At 45.6% G+C, this 21951-nt stretch overlaps 1 protein-coding gene across 1 annotated transcript in view; it reads right to left on the bottom strand.

The window, feature by feature from the left end:
• Positions 1 to 667: 667 nt before the first annotated feature.
• nr5a2 (nuclear receptor subfamily 5, group A, member 2) overlaps positions 668 to 21951 on the bottom strand; it is a gene marked incomplete at both ends in the record, with an annotated part of 110854 nt that continues 89570 nt past the window's right edge. The window contains one exon of the mRNA XM_083647504.1: positions 668 to 915. Coding sequence (XP_083503630.1) covers positions 668 to 915 — 248 coding nt within the window. The remainder of the gene's footprint in view (positions 916 to 21951) is intronic.

Below are 21951 nucleotides of genomic sequence, written 5' to 3'. Positions count from 1 at the left end.
TTCCTTGCCAAGCTGCCTTGGCGGCCATCTTGTTTGATTTCAAAACAGATGCAACGGTAGTTAGGTAGATAGGAGTCTCCGGCGCCGCTTGTATTTACAGTACCAACACCAGCTAAAAGCCGGTTTCAAAGAGCAAACGGGACCAAAATAAGCCACCGCCCGTCCCCGATCCCTCGCCACCGGTGGGTCCGGTGTCACCAAGCGTCCTTTCTTGGCACACAAAAAAGGGCTGTAAAATGCTCCAAGGGGTTGTTTGTTCTTAACGTTACAGCCTGCCAGTCTTTGCATCACCTTGATAGTCTGTGTTTGTGCAGACAAGAAGAGTCAAATGCAGAGTTTCTATCAACAGTTTTCTTTTTTCTTTCAATATCGTCTCTTTCTGAGAATCTGCACGGTCCAGGAGAACCAGCGCTTCCAGTTTTGTTTTGCTCTTTCTCCGAGTAAAGGGAAAGTGTGTGTGTGTGTGTGTGTGTACTGTGTACTGTGTCAGTCTTGAATGTGTGTTTTTGTCCAAATCTCTACTTCAAGTGTCACTTAACCATCAAAATGAAAATAAACCAGATGCTAACGCGCCAACCCTCCCCGCAAATTGTCACAAAGTCTGGCTGGGTTGGGGTTAGCGAAATCGCGAATGCGGGCAGCGTTCAGGGCGAGAAGCCCTCCCTCCCTAAGCCCTCTTGGCGTGCAGCATCTCGATGAGCAGGTTGTTACAGGGCACGTCTCCGTTCAGGTGCTTGTAGTACAGGTACTCCTCGGCCTGTAGGCTGATGGCGCGGATCTCGGGCAGCCGCAGCAGCAGCTGGCCGAACTTGTCTGTCTGCTGAGGGTAGTTACACATGACGTAGTCCAACAGCGCCGCATTCACCTGCTCCTGCACGCTCTCCACCAGGTGGAAGTTCTCCAGGTTCTTCACGTCTGGAGGAGGGAGAAGAAACAGGAAGCATGCGCTGGTTAGATGAGAATGACGTGAATGATCCCTGTGGGGAAACTGGACAGGTAAAAGGATACAGCTAAGAGAAATAGAGTATCTGGCTGAACAGAGGGCCTAATGCGCCATCTGGCAGCCATGTTGGAGGTCCACAACTTTTAGGCAACAGTGACTGAACAGCTAAACAGAGCAGAATAGATCTGCTTAGAGGAGAACTTCACCGAAAAACAATGCTGATTTATGTTACACATGATCTCTCTCTCTCTCTCTCTCTCTCTCTCACTCACACACTCACTCACTCACACACACACACACACACACACACACACACACACACACACACACACACACACACACTCACACACACACACACACACACACCCACCAATGATGTCATTCATGCACAAAATACATCACTGGTCCACAACTTAACTCAAATCAACTCTCAATAACTGTCAAACTAAATTAATGCCTGCAAAACTGTTCAGTTTTTGTTTTTGTTTTTTTCTGTGAAGTTCTCCTTTAAGTTTTGTGGTATTTTGACTGGGAACCGATTATTTTGTTAGAATTGTTTTTTAGCTTGTTACATGTCATTACTCGTTAGCACCTGGATAGCTGGATAACAGTCATCACTAACATAGCAGAAGCTAGTGTTAGTGGTTAGTGGCTAGTAGCAGCTGCATGTTAATATACATAAAAGCAGTTGCTAGTTGGAGCAGAGTCTAGAACTATTTTATTACTTATGTATATTATTTATACTCACTTTTACTTATAATATTACTGAATTGAGCGACACCCACACCACAACAATATTTTCCAGCTATCTCTCTTCTTCTGGTTGTTATACATTTAGCTATCATTTGAGAACAGCTAATTTTCCAGTGGACCTCGGAGCCAGACGGGGGTTTGTGATGCAGCTGCAAAGCGTGTAGACTGGAGTAAATGGGGGCTAGGTAAACAAATTGACCCAACGACATACAGTACTGTATTTGGTAGCGGTTCATTGAGGAAAGTGTGATAAGAGTACCTATGCATTACAGAGGCTAAAGTCTTACCAACAGTCCTAACAGGTCATATTGAACTCCATCCATTAAGCAGCCTATGTCTTACAATGAAGAATCCAAAGAAAATGACCTAAATTTGAATCGTACCAAGTCTATCTTAATCCTGACAAATCCATAAATTTTGTCTAAATGTTATGTGCCTTGCCATTTAATTATACTCATAAGAAGCAAATAAATAAATGATATAGGCCTACATATAATAATAATAATAATAATAATAATAATAATAATAATAATAATAATAATAATAACGATCAGCTTTTTGAAATTCATTGCTCCACATACTGTATATACTGGACACGTTTTGTTGAAGCCTGCTAAAATCTATCCCACAAGTTGTATTTAGGTTAGAATGTCCTAAATGCAGTGTTTGGCTCATTTGTGTGCTTATTTATCAGTGAACAGGGTTGCAGGTTGAACTCTTTGTTTGCGGCTCGTTTTTACTTTAAAGACGATTTCAAAATCGCACCACATGATGAAATCTCCCCCCGCCCTCCCTTCTCCTCTCCTGAATCGTCTCTTGAGGGTGTGATCTCGACAGTATCAGGTAGGGGGGGGGGGGGTGGGCAGTCTCTACTCCTGAGAGAGATTAAATCCCAGGAGTAAATGAATTATGTAGGGCATTACAGCCGTATTAGTGGAGGAGCTGCTCTCATGCCAGTAAATGCTACATTCTTCACCATCTTCTATTTCACTGTTCCTTCATAATGAAGGACCCCTGATTTAGGCCACATTTGATGAGATTTTGTCTCTCAAACCCAAATCTGAGAATATATCAGATAGGATTTTGTCCAGAATTCCTTGACTATATGGATTGCAGGTAGAGAGATAACTATGATCTAACTATGATCAAAACATAGTCATTCTTCTACATTCTTAAATTGTGTTGACTTATTGTAAATGATTTAACAATTCGTCATTTTTCTGGCGACACCCTGGAACCCCCTCAAGGACCCCTAGTGGTCCCCGAACCCCCACGTTGACAACCACTGCTCTATTTTCCCAAAATAGAATCGTTATTACAGTATTAGTGAACAGAGAGATGAAGTTTTTAAAAAGCAATATTATGCTGATAAAAAATAAGAATCATTTTAAGTGACAAACGCAGGAATTTGAGTGTATGCTCCCTGTATCCAAAACCCTACCTTTCTGCACAGCTATAAGCACTTTACCTTGACAATAATAAGCTCACTTGGGGTTTGGGCAGATTATTGCAAGACAAGACAAAAATTTGCTAAATGGATAATGGCGGAGCGCAGCGCCTGTGTGTGCTTCTTCTCATGATTATGGAGCAGTGTGTGTGTGTGTGTGTGTGTGTGTGTGTGTGATCTTTTATTAATCCGTTTGACCCCAGGTTGAGTGTGCTCACGGTGGGCTAATGTGGAATGACGGAGTCCCTGTGTCTACCCTCTGTCCACTCTCTCTCACACAGACTATCTCTGCCCCCCCTCACACACACACACACACACACACACACACACACACACACACACACACACACACACACACACACACACACACACACACACACACACACACTGATCCATGTAAATACTCTCTCTCTCTCTCTCTCTCTCTCTCTCTCTCTCTCTCTCTCTCTCTCTCTCTCTCTCAGTTTGCACCCCCCCCCCCCACACCCAGAGCATTAGGAGGGAGGAGGGGGAGATAAATCAGTAGCTAATGAGGTCTAGAGAATGAGAAGCCAGCAGTCCTTCAAGGCACCTCCATCTATGATGCGCTCTACCATGCTATTACTGTCTGTGTGTATGTTCCCGGCATAATGTGTAAGTGTCGCTGCTTGTGTGTGAGTGTGTGTGTGTTTTGCATTGGAGTTGTGTGCGTGTGTGTGTGTGTGTGTGTGTGTGTGTGTGTGTGTGTGTGTGTGTGTGTGTGTGCGTGTGCGTATGTGTTGACCGTGACCCCTCAGTGACATAGCGGGGGGCTAAATAAGGCCAAGAGGAGGGCAGGAAGAGTGGGGGGAGTGGGTAGACGTGGGGGTAGAAGGGTGTGTGTGTGTGTGTGTGTGTGTGTGTGTGTGTGTGTGTGTGTGTGTGTGTGTGTGTGTGTGTGTGTGTGTGTGTGTGTGTGTGTGTGTGTGTGTGTGTGTGTGTGTGTGTGTGTGTGTGTGTGTGTGTGTGTGTGGGTGGGTGGGGTGACAAAGGAGCCTCCAAACAAACATGACATGTGCTTTTTCCTGCTGCCACTCAGCTGTCTGACCCCCTATCACACTCCTGAACCCCCGGTCACTGACACTTAGGATTAATATAGACTCAACACAGAGACAGAGTGTGTGAGGTTAGGGTTAATATAGACTCAACACAGAGACAGAGTGTGTGAGGTTAGGGTTAATATAGACTCAACACAGAGACAGAGTGTGTGAGGTTAGGGTTAATATAGACTCAACACAGAGACAGAGTGTGTGAGGTTAGGGTTAATATAGACTCAACACAGAGACAGAGTGTGTGAGGTTAGGGTTAATATAGACTCAACACAGAGACAGAGTGTGTGAGGTTAGGGTTAATATAGACTCAACACAGAGACAGAGTGTCTGAGGTTAGGGTTAATATAGACTCAACACAGAGACAGAGTGTGTGAGGTTAGGGTTAATATAGACTCAACACAGAGACAGAGTGTCTGAGGTTAGGGTTAATATAGACTTTTTTGCAGCCTTTGGAAATTGGAGAAATTAATACTGTATTGTGACCAACGAACGAACAAAATCTTGACATTCTGGGAAAAGTCTTGAAAGGGAGAAACCTTGTGAGATGGACAGGTTTGGACAGGGGAATGGAATTGAACAGCTTATGAGGATGCATGTGACAGGCTGACAGGCCGGCCGCATGGCGAGCGCACACCGTGTTAAGGATGATGAGGAATTACATTGTTACAAAAGCACTTTTGAGTCAATTATTCAGTGTGATATAATATGAGTGAGGTGATATAATATGAGTGAGGACAAGCGCTCTGGGCAGTGCAGACGCTGTGGTGACAGCAAATGTTTTCTAAATCATTTCTTAATAATCGATTCAGGGTTCTCAAACCTCTTTGGACTTTGAGTTGGTCGATGCAGACATGACGAGACCAGCCCGGATCACGACAAGAACATGATGTGTTGCCATGGTTTCTCAGACACATTGTGTGTGTGTGTGTGTGTGTGTGTGTTAGGGGGGGGGCGTGTATGTCTGCATCTGCATGAGTGTGTATGCGTAGAGGGAGGGTTGATGTGTGTATGTGTATGTTGGGGGGAGGGAGGGGTGAAAGCCCCCTTCCCCCCCTTCCCCAAAACTACAGAGAATTATACTACCCAATGTCTCTGTCAAGCTAATTAGGGGAAAACGAGGCAAAAAGACAGCATTTTAATTGCTAATTATTACCAGGGTGCCTTTTGAAAAAATAATGAAAGAGAGGCCTTCCAAAAAGAAAAAGCACAACACTCCTCACAGCTGATGACCGATGACAATAGCTTGGTATCCCCTCCCCTCTGCCAACCCAATCGGCAGAAGAAAATGGCGGTAGGCTATTGTACGTTTCTGCAATCCAAGGATACGTACGATCTCAATGTAAATCTGAAACAGAACGGCGGTTACATTTAAAACTTTGCTGCCTTTCCAACGCAAATATAACGACTTTAACAACTTGGTTAAGGTTAGGGTTATGAACAAAAACATGAAATGTGACTTATGGTTGAAATGTAGATTTCGAACACACCAAACTTTCAAACGCGGTTTGAAAGGAAAGTGTTTAAACCTGCCATCCACTGTGACCACAACGCCCTTATGCCTTACTGGCCACCGCGCTATTTCAATGTATGTATAGCCTATGTGTAATGTTGCTACACGTGATATGCAACATATTTTTGGTTCAGAAACATATTACGTATCCATGGATTGCAAAAAGGTACAATGCTGACGTTTTATTCTGGCGACCAGGCTGGGGGAGAGAGAAAGGATGGGGGGAAAACAAGTGGTATTTTAATCAGCGCTGCCCAGACGCAGTCAGGTCACAGAGCTAAGTGTGCTAAGCGCTCCTCTCCTTCTTCTTTCACCGCCCTCACACCCCTCCTCTCTCTCTCCCTCTCTCTCTCTCTCTCTCTCTCTCTCTTCCCCTCTCTCTCCCTCTCTCTTTCTTTCCCTATCTCTCTTTCTTTCCCTCTCTCTCTCTTTCCCTCTCTCTCTCTCTTTCCCTCTCTCTCTCTCTCCATCTCATCATTCAGTCACTGTGGGACTAATTATCAACTTTTTTCCACATAAAGCAGCCACGGTGCGCTGCAGCGCCGTGTCCAAACGCTCCGATGGAAAACCCCGAGGTCCCGCGGAATACATTGTTTCGTTTGACGGCCGATCACGCCGGAGCCAGCGACCCGGTGTGCAAGTGCATAGACACACACACGCACGCACACACACACACACACACACACACACACACACACACACACACACACACACACACACATCTCTCACAGAGCCCCTGAATTCACAGCTGTGCTTTTTAATTAGAGTAGATCTGCTCTGCGCTGTGATACACTCCTTCACCACCCTGTACAATCAACCTGCTCCAGGGACACACACACACACACACACACACACACACACACACACACACACACACACGCATGCAAGCAAGCACGCAGGCGCACACACACACACACACACACACACACACACACACACACACACACACGCACACACACACACACACACACACAGCATTCAGACACACTCCACATTCACTCATGCAAATACCCTCTCCATGACTCCACTGATGCCTCACAGATTGGACAGTGACTCTGCTGTGGAGAAGCTCTGACCAGAAGAAGAAGAAAAAAGGCTCCTTCTATTAATGAATCAACTGAATAAGCCCGAAAAGGCACAAATGAGAATCATCATTTGGTGTCAAAGTTCACCATTGTCTGCATGAGCGTGCAGGCATCACTTTATTTTGAAGATGAGGATTGGGAAGGCATCCAATCCTATTGCGGTGTGGATAATCTTGCAACTGAGTGAACCTCGATAGCATTAGCCATTGGGCTGTTAGCATTGGGTAGCCTACAAGGGAATAATGACGTGGCATGGACAATAATCCCACACCATGAGAGAAGTGTCCTGGCTGGCGGTGTTCAAGATCTTTTCGATGGACAACCACTTCTCTTCTCGGCCCGGACGGCATCCCCGGGCGGGTCCTCAAGGCCTGCGCCCACCAGCTGGCAGGCGTATTCACAGACATTTTCAACCAGTCTCTCTCCCTCCGACGAGTTCCCTCCTGCTTCAAAGCAGCGACAATCATCCCCATTCCCAAGCAGCAAAAAGTGACCAGCCTCAATGACTGGCGCCCAATAGCCCTCACGCCAATAGCCAGCAAGTGCTTTGAGAAGCTGGTCATATCAAAGATCCGCCCCACACTCCCCCCGGACCACGACCCGCTACAATTTGCATACCGCCCCAACAGGAGCACAGCGGATGCAGTAGCACACGTGCTCCACACCGCCCTGTCCCACCTGGAGGGGAAGGACACCTATGTAAGAATGCTGTTCGTGGACTATAGCTCAGCATTCAACACCATAGTACCCTCCAGGCTGGTACGCAAGCTCAAGGATCTGGGACTAAACACAGCAATGTGCGACTGGATCCTGGATTTCCTGACAGACCGCCGCCAGGTGGTGAGGGTGGGCAACCTCACCTCCTCACCACTGACCATCAGCATAGGAGCGCCCCAGGGGTGCGTCTCCAGCCCCTTCTGGGGGGGGGACACACCCCCCAATCACCATCAACGGCACAGTGGTGGAAAGGGTGGACAGCTTCAAGTACCTGGGAGTCAACATCCACCAGGACCTGACTTGGGCCGGCCACACCGCCACTGTTGTCAAAAAGGCCCAACAGCGAATACATGGACTCAGGCGCCTGAAGAAATTTGGGCTAAGGCCAGAAATCCTTACGGACTTCTACAGAGGCACCATTGAAAGCCTGCTGACTGGCTGCTTCACCACCTGGTACGGGAACTGTACCACCATGGACCGCAGGGCGCTACGGAGAGTGAGACGCGTGGCCCAGCACGTAACAGGATGTGAGTTGCCAGATCTGCATGAACTGTATAAACAGCGGTACCTCAGGAGGTCCCTGAAGATCATCAAAGACACAAACCATCCCCACAACAGCCTGTTCTCCCTGCTACCCTCAGGGAGAAGATACAGGGTTCTAAAAGCACGCACAAATCGCTTAAGGAACAGTTTCTTCCCGCAGGCCACGAGACTCCTTAACATACACAAATAGTGTAGTAGCCGTACTGTACCGTACTGTAGCTGCTACCATTACGTATGTCTAATGTTTAACTGTATGTTTAATAAGGAATATGCTATTTGCACCCGTATGTCAAATACGCCGAATTTAAAACGCCGAGTTTAATTGTATGTTTAATAAGGAATATGCTATTTGCACCTATATGTCAAATACGCCGAATTTAAAATGTTTAAGCACGGCTAAACTATGCACAGGACATGTGCACCTATGTGCAGTGAATATGCCACTGTCTCTGACTGTCTTATCACTATACTGCCTTATTGCTTGTTGTGTCTCTTGTTGTTTTTGCACTCATATGCCCTACATTTGTACTATGTTGTAAACGGAGTCCACAGCACAAGAATTTCACACGTGATACTTGTACCATGGAGTGACAATAAAAATCTTGAATCTTGAATCTTCATCCACTACAACAGCAGCCATCTGGACTGCCATCTAGAAAGGGCAGGGCTGGTCGCATATGGAATAAATAAATTATGAGGAAACCTGTTTGATGGCCTCACACAGATCAATCAGCATCCAGATCTACTGGATCCCAGCCGATTTAGTACCTGGACCAGAAAGATCTGGTCCAGGTGATATATCAAAGACTCCAGGATACCTGCTATACCAGGTGGCTCACCTGGTATAGCACATACGACAGAGGCTCGGGTCCGAATCGGACCCGAGGTCCTTTGCCGCATGCCATCCCCTCTCTCTATCCTCACCTTGCCTGTCTGCCCACTGTCCTATCTAAATAAAGGCAGAAATGCCCCCCAAAAACGTAAAAAAAAAAAAAAAAAAAAAAAAAAAGACTGAAGATTGTCAGGCTCTTAAGTCCGGTAAAGAACTTCCTAATTGTGAAGCGCAACTTTCTTTTTCAAATCACACACTCTTATTCCTCTCTTATCTCCTTCTTGTCAGACCTACTTCAAAAGTCACAGCTCAAGTCAAGGAAGTGGGCTGTAGCTCAAACATGTGGATGTTGTGTGATGTTCAAAGGTAGTTTGTTCAATCCCTGCCTCAGGCACCACCTGTGATGCTATTTTTTTTATCACCATCAGTAGTTTGAACACTGATAAAAATAAGCTGATGTAGGAGTCTAGTCAGTCTCTGACTCTAGCTCAGTCAGATAAACAGCTGCTCACTCGTTCAATTCCAACCTATCTCACTCTTTATTCCCTGTGTTGTTGTCAGTGTGAACACAGTGTGTAGAATTCAGAAGAAGAACTCTTAACAGTTCATAGCTTGCCAGGATGAGTCAATGTGTCTGTGTTGCTACCTGACAGGTGGATTATTGGTTATATTCCTGATGGAGGAGACATATTACAGCAGAGATGGGAAAAGTACACACTTTCTTTACTTAAGTAGTTAATTGTGTAAAAAAGATTCTGGTAAAAGTACTGATTCAACTAAATTACTCAAGTAAAAGTAAAAAAGTACAGGCTCTGAAATGTACTCTCAAGTATAAAAGTAAAAAGTACATGTATTTTCAGCGGGCCAGACTTTATAGAATAACACTGTGTTTATCTCTATGGGATTTAGATTGCATAGAGATAAGCACTGTGCCTATCTCTATGGGATTTAGATTGCATAGAGATGAACGGATGGATGCCAACATGCATTTGAACAAATTTTACACTGTATCGATAAACCGATGGGAAAAGTACACACATTATTTTTACTTAAGTAGAAGTACAATTAGTTACTAGGGTCGAACCCACGACCTCAAAAGTGACCGAGGCCTCAACACTGCAGGGCAGGATGCCACCTGTCTGCGCCACCAGGTCAGACTTCTTAAAAAAGGTTTTCTCAGGGCTTTTCACTCTTTCCTCTGGCTGTCGCCATTCAAAACTGACTGAGGCTCGAAGGACGTCCTGATATCACCGTGATGGTATAGTTCCAGGACCATCATTTTTTACTAGTATAACCCAAACCAAGTTGTTGTACTTGCCTAAACCTAATGTTTTATAAAAGTGTATTTGGTTTGACCGGGAATCGAACCCAAGTCCACTTTAGTCATTAAGCCACAAGACCATTGACACCCAGAATTGCACTATTTTCACATCTTAACCCTAATCTTAACCAATTTTTTTTTACTTGCTGCTCGTTTTCAGGAAGAAGCAGTTGCAGTGACCAATCAAATGAGTTCAGGCTGTGGCTTTCTTACAGAAAGGCTTCAGGACTAACGGCCGGTTCACACACACGCCTACGCCTATGCCTACGCCTATGCCTACACCTATGCCTACGCATATACAGTAGGCATTGCTTCATGCACGCCTGGCGCCTATTTTCGTTCACACAGGACGCCACGCTCTGCGCTACGCTGAACACATGAGCAGCGTTTTTTTTACACTTTTCAGATCTGATTTATAGCATGGGTGAGTCCTCTTTTTTATTGTAATGTGCAAGTGAGGATGTCTGTCTATTTCTTGGCCCGCTTTAATTGTTATTTTCCCTCGGGTAATCATGTGACTATGAGTCATCAACACCATGAGTGATACATGCATTGAGACAGGGGGGGTATATATACATCTGACAGAAAAGACGTTAATAGAGGAACACATGAAGGACAGCTCTCCTACTATGCACTCGTTAATTCGCGCTCCACCCTCCCTTTTGGGCAAACTCGGTAGAAAATATGGCCCAAGTCCACCAGAAACAACAGCCAGCTTGACAGTTCAGCGCGCCTAGAGCTGAAAAATAGAACAGACGCCTAAACGATAAATGCAGCGCAGCGTAGGCACAGCGCGAGCGTGGCTTCAGCACAGCGTGGCAGCGGTATGTGTGAACGCTCTCGTCTGTTAACAAGGACGCCTAAATTTTAGGCGTTGCTTAGGCGTTGCTTTAAGCGTCGCTCTAGGCGTGTGTGTGAACGTGGCGTAACTTGTGCCATGTGCCACGTTTTCAAGAAGAAGCAGTTGTGGTGACCAATCAAGTGAGTTCAGGGCGTGGTCATCCCTGCCCATATTAGGAAAAAATGATGGTCCAGGAACAATAACAACACAGCGATTAGGACATGTGAGGCTCAAACCCACGACCTCAAACATGACTGAGGCCTCAATACAACCAGGCAGCAAGCCAACTCTTAGACAGGTTTTCTCAGGGCTTTTTCACCGCTGGCTGTCACTGGCCTAGTCTAAAACAATCTCAATAAGATGACATGCTTCTCAGTTTCTAAATTCAAAGCTACTGCAATCATTTGGACCTTGATTTATCTTACATTGTTTCATGTCTCAGGTCAGACCTTCTAAGACTGGTTTTCTCAGCGGTTTTCACTCTTTCTTCTGGCTGTTGCCATTCAAAAGTGACTGAGGGTAAATCGGGGAAAATAATTATTTAAAAAAAAGTGACTGAGGGTTGGGCGGGGAAGGGGGAGCTAACTGTCTGTAGGAGGTGCTCTGTCAGCCGGTGTGTTTCCAGCCATGTTAAAGAGATGGGAGACCGGTTTGATCTCCGTGGTAGTCTATCATTGATTGAGTCCTCACCGTCCTCATCGTCGTAAAGTCGCCTTCGAAGCATGACGTTCGATTATAACGAACTAGTTGTGCGGCTTACCCTTCCCAAATGTTGAGGGTCGTTTTTTAGAATTTAATACATAGAATTGGGAACGTTACATTCAATTTCATTCAGACTGCCTGTCACTTCCGCGGCGGCAGCCATGTTGACGAGTGAAAAGAACTACAAAGACCATGTACCCACTACTTGCCCAGATGAGCCTAGCCCGCCTAAGGCTGCCGCTGATACGTCGAGAGAATCTCTTTTGATCTTGCGAGGTTATCCATCTTACAAGCAAGGTTAGCTTTGCTGTAGTTTCAACTACTTCAACGTCCTGTTCTTTGATGTTGTTTGTAACGCCGGGTTGCGGCTATATATTATATATATAATATAATATATATATTAGTGTGCAACTACTGTTTGTTTCTATTAATTTCTCCTTCATGGTTACATTGTAACGCCTTTCTGGTGGGAAAACACGTCACTTTTTGGATGGATGCATGGAGTTTTTCCTCTAATACAGAAATTAGGATGTTTCCTGCAACCTCTGTTGTGATAAGGTAAGATCCATGACAAAACAACACCGTGCTCTCTGACCATTACAGATTTACTGCCCCAATCAATAAAGCTGGAAGTCACATGCTGCGATTCACTCTACCTTTTAAACTTTAGAACATGTGTTTTCTGCTGGCTCCAAAAACAACACATAAAACTCTCCAGTCATAAACAGTTATTGAGTCAACCGCTGTCAGTAAACTCGGCCAATTAAACGTGAGTGGAAGACAAAGTGGTCACTTCCTGTATAGGCGGGAATCGGGACTCGCCTCTCCAATGGGATTTTCACAAGCGTTTATACGAGCCTATCAAAGCCCAGGCTCTTTTTTTTTTTTTACAGCGGCAGCCAGCGGCGCTTCAAAGAGCGAGGAGTGGGTGAAGCTATAGGGCCGAGTTGTGTTTATGGCGCACTATTGGACTGTTATCAAGCCAACACTGTGCCTTGCTACTTTATTCATTATTAACCTGCCTGTGAGCCAGGATCCAATCAGGGAGGGGGGCGGCGAAGCAAGAGAACCCACTAACCCTTGACTCCCGGTGGGATGGATGGGGCCAAGTGAGGTCTCCTGGCCGACTACCTCCTGGAGGAAGGATAACTAAGCCAATGTGTAGAGCTACCTGTTTATTGGGAAAGAGAGAGTGTGTGTGTGTGTGTGTGTGTGTGTGTGTGTGTGTGTGTGTGTGTGTGTGTGTAGGTGTGTGTGTGTGTGTGTGTGTGTGTGTGTGTGTGTGTGTGTGTGTGTGTGTGTGTGTGTGTGTGTGTGTGTGTGTTTGTGCGTGCGTGCGTGCGCGCGTGCGTGTGTGTGTGTGTTAAAAACAGGGCAGTAAGGGGCAATAGCGCAAGGGGTAACGGCCGCATGGTCAACCGTATCGCCTAAGTAGCCTATTATCTCAGTTATCATGCACTGCTCTGATACATACATGTACACTACTACTAGGCTTTGTATGTGTTGTTATTTTGGTTGAGAGAAAACCCTCCATTGGCCCTACATGTATCTTTGCCCTTATACACACATATGTGAAGTATCCACTGTAATATCTATCTCAAACACACATTCAGCTCAGCTCCCGTCAATGCTCCGCTTACAGTGTGTTTTTTCCTACAGGAGGCTCTGCTTCCCCATTAGAGCATTACAGTTCTTATCTGCAGTATCTCCACCTCCCTGCTCCCTGGAGCGCTCCACTTCCTTGTTTTCCTCCAACTCCCATTTGGGGAATCCCCCAACCCCCCGCGATATTTTTTTCCGGATGATGGCGAAGGCTGGAGGCACCCTCTCTGCCTGTGATTGGCCTCGCGTCAAACATTCATCCAATCACATTCGCTTGGCTATCCTGCGTCTCTTTCTACAGTCTGTGGTCAGACAGACAGCAGTTTCGCTTGCTAGCATGCATGAAAGACGCCACTGTGTGTTTATGTTTTTGATATAGTCTGGTCTCTGGTTTATAATGCGGCCGCCACTCTTGGCAGTGCACGTATGTAGCCTACAGACAAATAAAAAAGAAAAGATAAAAGATTAATGAGAATTGATCAAGGGTTATATAAAAACAGTGTCAATGCCCATTTACTCATTCTAACCTGCTGTTTGCCCAGCCCTTCATTGGGAAATGCAGCTTTATGGAGTGGGATCACGTGGAGATGGTCTTCAGAAACTTTGATGAGATTGACAGTAAGTAAACATTGTTTCAGATACATGGTGGAGTTGTGGAAAAGTGTGTGTGAGTTTGGAAGAGAAGTGCACCACTAGGTGGAGACATGCATCCATAGCAGTGTTCGTAGATGAAAAGTATGAGGAAAAATGTTAGTCGACTACCTATTTTCACTGGTGAAAACTAGACTAAAAATGTTAGGGAGGGACGAATTGTGAAGAGATCCAATCAGAAGAGAAGAAGAAATTAAACATCTGTGTCTGTATTGCACAATCAAACCTTAAAACAATTCCAGAATAACAGATTAATATATATTTACAATAAGTTTGGAAATTCTAATGAATAGTTACGGTTTTCTTTGACTAAGATGAGATGAAAATACTTAGACAAAACTTGACTAAATAAAATCAGGATGAGGTTGACTAAATATGATAAGAGCTTAAGAGAAAGTGGATTATAGCTCACTCAGATAAACATGTGAATGTTGTGTGATATACAAAGGTTGTTGGTTCAATCCCAGCCTCAGGCAATTTCTTAAAAAGTACTCACATTATAAGCTGCAGCAGTGATCCTTCTTTATCATCACCAGTAGTTTGAACGCTGGTAGAAATAAGCTGATGAAGGAGACTAGTCAGTCCCTGACTCTAGCTCAACTCACTGGTACAAATCTCACCTGTCTCACTCTTTATGCTCTGTGTTATTGTCAGTGTGAATACAGTGTGTAGAAATCAGAAGCTTAACTCCCTACAGCTCATAGCTCAGTCGGCTGAGTGGCTGTGTCACTGTCTCTGTCTGACAGGTAGACTGTTGGTTTGATTCCCGATGGAGGAGACATATTACAGCACTGCCATGTCTTTAACATCACCAGCGTAGCGCCTCCTACAGGCAGATACACAGAGCGACACAGCGCCTCCTACAGATCCACAGAAATGGACACTGTGGACAGACTGCAAAAGAGGCATGTCTAGAGCAGTTTTTTACACCTAGCAGCAGCCAGGTAAACAAAATAAACCAAAACCTACTTCCTGTGTCAGTAAAATTTCAGCTCTCTGTGGTTTTCTGTCTCATAACCCTCAGCTCATGTCTCTGCAGAGGTCGGGGGGGAGAACAGCCCCCCCCCTTAGCTCCAGGCAGTGCCAGCTGAACGGGATCGAACCCACAACCTCTGGCCCCGGTGTCTCTGTGTGTATTATTCCTTCACACCACCAGCTGCCCTTCACACTCAAAGCTCTTCTCCGGGCGCTCTTGTCTCTTCCCTCTGCCTGTCACCATTCAAAACTGACTGAGGCTCGAACCCACGACCGCAAAAGTGGCTGAGGTCTCAATATTGCCGGGCAGGAGAGCCTAGTCTCTGTGCCACCAAGTCAGACTGATTGAATGAGGTTTTCTCAGGGCTTTAAATGACTCTTTCCTCTGGCTGTCGACATTCAAAACTGACTGAGGATCAAACCCACAACCTCAAACATCACTGAGGCTCAAACCCACAAGCTCCAAACTGCTAGACAGCAATCCAACTCTCTGAGCTAGTGGGTCATAGTGATTCAGACTAGAAGATTAAAGTATCGTCTTTATGCATCTTAAAATATGTTTTGAAGGGACCTTTTAAGTTGAATAGTATTTGAATTATATTAATATGATGTGAGTTTCTATTCGCCTTGCACAGAAAACCTACTTTTATATTTGAGTACATTTCAGAGCCTGTACTTTTTTCCTTTTACTTGAGTAGGCTAATTAAGTTGAATCAGTACTTCTGCTTTACCAGTCTTTTAATTACACAAATAACTGTACTTCTACTTAATCAGAGCAACAATGTGATTAAATTTGGAATGACAAGAAAAAATTACACGTCTGTGCAATAGGCTAAGTAGGCCTAAATAACTCAGATATAGGGTCTGCAATTGTAACGTTCCATATAATGAAGTATCTCATGCTTGTTGATTTAATGATTGTTTTGCACCTGCTGCTCACATTTGAGATACTTCTGGCTCGCCTGGAAAGAAGGTGGGAGCAGCCGAGTACAGTCAGCCAATCAGAGGCAGAGAGGGGCGGGTCATGCCTTCGCCTAGCCTTCGCCATCATGGGAAAAAAAATACCGCCCCCCCCCCCCCCCCCCCCCTCCTCCACATGAGAGAAATTTGGGGTAAAACCCGGGGCTGTGTATACGCCTCTTAACATTTAATGGAGGTCTTTGAGGCTAACAGGCTAGCTAGCATCACAGCAGCGCTACACGGAGCATATAAATTACGGGAGAGTTTATAGGTCATCGTCACCTCTGTTATCAAACTACAGCTGGATTTTGCTCTCTAATAAAAATACAACGCGCGCTCACACGCTTGCACACACGCTTGCACACACACACACACACACACACACACACACACACACACACACACACACACACACACACACACACACACACACACACACACTTGACTCCAATGTGTTTTCGACCCTTAGCTGTGGTATAATGAGCATACACCATACCATATACCTGTCATGATCTATTGCTTAAATATACCACTTGGTGGACTAGCACCTTAGAGCACCTGTAAAGGAGCTCTTGTATAGCTAACTTTAAATGAAAGGTAGGTAGCCTATAGTTCAGAGGCCTTCACATCGGAAGTCTTTATGGGTCAGAATGATGTAAAGCAGTAATTCTCAGCCTTTTTCATATACAGTATGTTCCTCTCCACATTAGAGCCATAGACCTGCATTTGACCCAAACCTGAGAATATCTTTTATATGATTTTGTCCAGAATTCCCTGACCATCTGTATTGTAGGTAGAGAGATGACAGTGAAACTATGATCAAAACTGTCATTTTTTCTATTGTGTTAACTTCTTGTAAATGAAATAAGTTTAACAATTCACCAATTTGCTGGGGACCCCTGGAACCCCCTCAAGGAGCCCACGTTGAGAACCACTGCTCTAAAGTACACCTGACCTCATGCTCTAAAGTACACCTGACCTCATGCTCTAAGGTACACCTCATGCTCAATGTTCTTCCCATCCATTTAACAAAGGCCTCATCAGGCACCGAGCAGTGACCCTTCATTTCAACAGCGTACAGCGTACATGCCCTAAAGCTAACATAGAGCCCCATGTCCAGAGGCCAAATATCCTCAGCGCTAACAATGCATAATAACAACTGTCTCAGAGTTCCTAGGTTCTGAAAACAAGCCACCAGTGGGGACAGGCTTTCAGAATAAAGCATGAAGGCTCAATTTGTGTCAACCCCCCCCCCCCCCCCCCCTTTAGCCACTGGGAGGGGGCAAACACCACGCGGCTATGAAAGAGAATTAAGCAGGGAGGGGCCAGTTGGGGATATATTAAGTCAAATCTAAACCTCCGCCGACAACACTGCTATTGTTGTTAAGCTAAGCAGGTAGCGGCTGGCCCTGTCCTGTCTCCCAAGGACGGGTCGGTGGGGCGATGGAGAGAGGTGGAGAGATGTTGAGAGGATGGGAAAAGCGCCTTAGGTCTGATGAAATAAACAGGAGAAAAGGCGCTCGGAGCAGGAGGGGAGACAAGCTCCTCTCGCTGTCTCAGGCCGGCTGGAAGGCGCTGCGGGCTTTGTCCTGAGGTGAAGGGGAAAACACATTTACATCCTGCATCCGTCGGTCCTGTCTGCCGCTGTGTTCTTACTTACTTCTTACTTGGAGGCCCGCTGTCGATGGGCACAGGCAGGGAGGCTTATATCGATGGGATTCATGGGAATAAGGATTAAGAATGTGCCCTCCCTGTACTACAGGTTACACCTGACTGTCCGAGAGAGTTTGCATATACTGACACACTGTTTTCTCGGCTGGTACGTATTGTGAAACGGAGGGTATCCAAGGATAACTCAAAGGGGGAAAATACCCCCCACCCCCACCCCGTGCATATGCAATACCAGTAAGTCCAGGTTTTCAGAGTAAAATTCAATCAAACTCACACTAGGCAAACCTGGGGAAAAGAGAAAAAAATCATATCGTCTCAGCATTATTAAAATCCATTTGCCAGAGGGACACTGAGAGACTTGAATCAGCAATGAACCTAGTGCTTAGGCCTCTCTGGTCCCACTAGTCCTTTTTTTAAGCTGCCCCTCCCCTTTCCCCCCGTTCTTTAGCCCCCCCCCCTGAGGCAGAACCAAATGCCTTTCAATGAGCCGACCTCGGAGGGTGCAGCGCCCCCGTGGGTCTGTGCTCTCTCACCTCTCTAATGCTGTCTGGATTCTACGGCCAGTTAACCCCCCTCCCCAAAACAGCTCCCAGCCACAGAGCTGTGGAGCTAATGAAGCTAACGCTAACACAGGCTGCTCACATATAAGGAACGATGAGCCGGACAAAAATTCCCTGTTTGTTGAGCCCGTACGAAATGATCTATGGAGCAGTGGAATGGAAAAATAAAAATATAATGGAGATATAAGTCAATAATCACTGCGCCTACATTATGAGGTGATACTTGTCAGAATAGAAGCAGGTATTAGTTGATACTTGTCAGAATAGAAGCAGGTATGAGGTGATAATTCTCAGAATAGAAGCAGGTGTGAGGTGATACTTGTCAGAATAGAAGCAGGTATGAGGTGATACTTGTCAGAATAGAAGCAGGTATGAGGTGATACTTGTCAGAATAGAAGCAGGTATGAGGTGATACTTGTCAGAATAGAAGCAGGTATGAGGTGATACTTGTCAGAATAGAAGCAGGTATGAGGTGGTACTTGTCAGAATAGAAGCAGGTATTAGTTGATACTTGTCAGAATAGAAGCAGGTATGAGGTGATAATTCTCAGAATAGAAGCAGGTGTGAGGTGATACTTGTCAGAATAGAAGCAGGTATGAGGTGATACTTGTCAGAATAGAAGCAGGTATGAGGTGATACTTGTCAGAATAGAAGCAGGTATGAGCAGGTATGAGGTGATACTTGTCAGAATAGAAGCAGGTATGAGGTGGTACTTGTCAGAATAGAAGCAGGTATGAGGTGATACTTGTCAGAATAGAAGCAGGTATGAGGTGATACTTGTCAGAATAGAAGCAGGTATGAGGTGATACTTGTCAGAATAGAAGCAGGTATGAGGTGATACTTGTCAGAATAGAAGCAGGTATGAGGTGATACTTGTCAGAATAGAAGCAGGTATGAGGTGATACTTGTCAGAATAGAAGCAGGTATGAGGTGATACTTGTCAGAATAGAAGCAGGTATGAGGTGATAATTCTCAGAATAGAAGCAGGTATGAGGTGATACTTGTCAGAATAGAAGCAGGTATGAGGTGATACTTGTCAGAATAGAAGCAGGTATGAGGTGATACTTGTCAGAATAGAAGCAGGTATGAGGTGATACTTGTCAGAATAGAAGCAGGTATGAGGTGATACTTGTCAGAATAGAAGCAGGTATGAGCAGGTATGAGGTGATACTTGTCAGAATAGAAGCAGGTATGAGCAGGTATGAGGTGATACTTGTCAGAATAGAAGCAGGTATGAGGTGATACTTGTCAGAATAGAAGCAGGTATGAGCAGGTATGAGGTGATACTTGTCAGAATAGAAGCAGGTATGAAGTGGTACTTGTCAGAATAGAAGCAGGTATGAGCAGGTATGAGGTGATACTTGTCAGAATAGAAGCAGGTATGAGCAGGTATGAGGTGATACTTGTCAGAATAGAAGCAGGTATGAGGTGATACTTGTCAGAATAGAAGCAGGTATGAGGTGGTACTTGTCAGAATAGAAGCAGGTATGAGGTGGTACTTGTCAGAATAGAAGCAGGTATGAGGTGATACTTGTCAGAATAGAAGCAGGTATGAGGTGATACTTGTCAGAATAGAAGCAGGTATGAGGTGATACTTGTCAGAATAGAAGCAGGTATGAGGTGATACTTGTCAGAATAGAAGCAGGTATGAGGTGATACTTGTCAGAATAGAAGCAGGTATGAGCAGGTATGAGGTGATACTTGTCAGAATAGAAGCAGGTATGAGGTGATACTTGTCAGAATAGAAGCAGGTATGAGGTGATACTTGTCAGAATAGAAGCAGGTATGAGGTGATACTTGTCAGAATAGAAGCAGGTATGAGGTGATACTTGTCAGAATAGAAGCAGGTATGAGGTGATACTTGTCAGAATAGAAGCAGGTATGAGGTGGTACTTGTCAGAATAGAAGCAGGTATGAGGTGATACTTGTCAGAATAGAAGCAGGTACAGGTTGTGGTGTCATTGCATGTGTGTGAACCTGGTTTGCATTCAGTGCACTTTTGCACCCCTCGGCTAATTACATGCGGGGCCAGAGCAAAAGTAGTGGGGTGTGTTTGGTGTGGGTGGTGGAGGGAGGGTGGTGTGGGTGGTGGAGAGAGGGTGGTGTGGGTGGTGGAGAGAGGGTGGTGTGGGTGGTGGAGGGAGGGTGCTGGAGGGAGGGTGGTGTGGGTGGTGGAGAGAGGGTGGTGTGGGTGGTGGAGGGAGGGTGGTGGAGGGAGGGTGGTGTGGGTGGTGGAGAGAGGGTGGTGTGGGTGGTGGAGGGAGGGTGGTGGAGGGAGGGTGGTGAGGGGGAGGGAGGGTGGTGAGGGGTAAGGCATGTCAAATTTTCTTGTTTATGATAAAGTGACAGAAAATCATTGGGGGGTCAAGTATCCCCCCCCCCTCCCCTGCCTCCCCCCCTACACCCCCCTGAAACCTCCTGCAGCAGCACAGAGGGTGCTGCCTCCCCTGTAATGAGACCATTAAAGGAGCCGTCTCTCCGTCAATATATTTCTCTCATTCTTTCTCTGACAAATTTGAATTAATAATTCAGCGCCAAGCGCCTGGGGATGTATATTTTCGGCGTGAAGGACAGTTAATCCATAGCGTCATTTTCCCCCCTCTCTCTCTCTCTTTACTACACATCTCTCTCTTTCTCTCTCTCGTTTGGCGTTCCCTCCTCCCTCGCTCCGGGCTCCTTTGATGATGGAGGCCGTAGAGTGCTGACTAAAGAAAGTGTGCCGTTTGCATGTCTTCCACTCTGTCTTTTCATTTCTCTCATCTCTGTGTGATTTTCCTCCCCCGTCATGTGACGAGGGGGAGTCGACTTTAGTGCAAATTGGGGTTTAATTTATGCGCAGGTATGGAACGGCGGTGGTCCCCCCTCTTCCCCCTCCTCGGGGGTAATGTAAGATGACATGTTTGCTCCCTGCCTGTCAAAGCTGGAGTTGATGTAGAGAACCGGGGCTTCGCTGGATGTTTCTAGTGCGCCAATCGTTGGGGATTTCAAACGCATAATACAAGTAAATTGGGATGAATTGAGTGATTGTGATGCGCCTGCTTAAAGCCCCCCTCCAGGCAGTTTTGTAATTTTTAAGATATTGAATGTGTAGCTGTGTTTTCCCCTGCTCTCCTAATTAGCCAAAGTGTTCGTCACTGTATTTTGTTGACAAAAACCTTATTTTGGGCTCAAAGTCGTAAAAAATTGTCTCGCGCTAGAAACGGGTGGTGACGTCAAACATTGTTGTCTAACGAGTGACGTGTCATAGACAACACAATATTTAATATTACAGTGAATAGTCACTGTACAGCGATAGTCACTTTTAACCTGTTACGCTCTTTCCATATCTTTTCCATATAAGTCCACCAGCTTTGATATCTGTTGGCTGGTTGTTGATATTTATAACGATATTGTGGCTTCTGGACGAACATTTTGCGGAGATAGAGGGCAACGATACTGTTTCCGGTCTACCGGCTGGAAGGGAGACAAAGATAGTATTGAAAGCAGTGGGTTAATGGCATGTGTCCTGGTCGCTGCATTAGCGCCTCCTCTGGTCGGTTGGAGTGTCTGTTCATGGGGAGGGGAACTGGGGGGTAAAGTGTGATCCTCCCAAGCGCTATGTCCTGCCAGTGAAACTCCTCGCTGTCAGGTGAAAAGAAACGGCTGGTGACTGCACATGTATCGGAGGAAGCATGTGCTAGTCTCCAACTCTCCCTAGATCAGCAGAGGGGGTGGAGCAACGACTGGGACAGCAGGGGGAATTGGCCAAGTACATTTGGTGAGAAAATG

This window comes from Poromitra crassiceps (genome assembly GCF_964638095.1).
Source record: "Poromitra crassiceps genome assembly, chromosome: 12".
Classification (NCBI taxonomy): domain Eukaryota; kingdom Metazoa; phylum Chordata; class Actinopteri; order Beryciformes; family Melamphaidae; genus Poromitra; species Poromitra crassiceps.
This window is presented reverse-complemented; position numbering and strand designations above follow the sequence as displayed.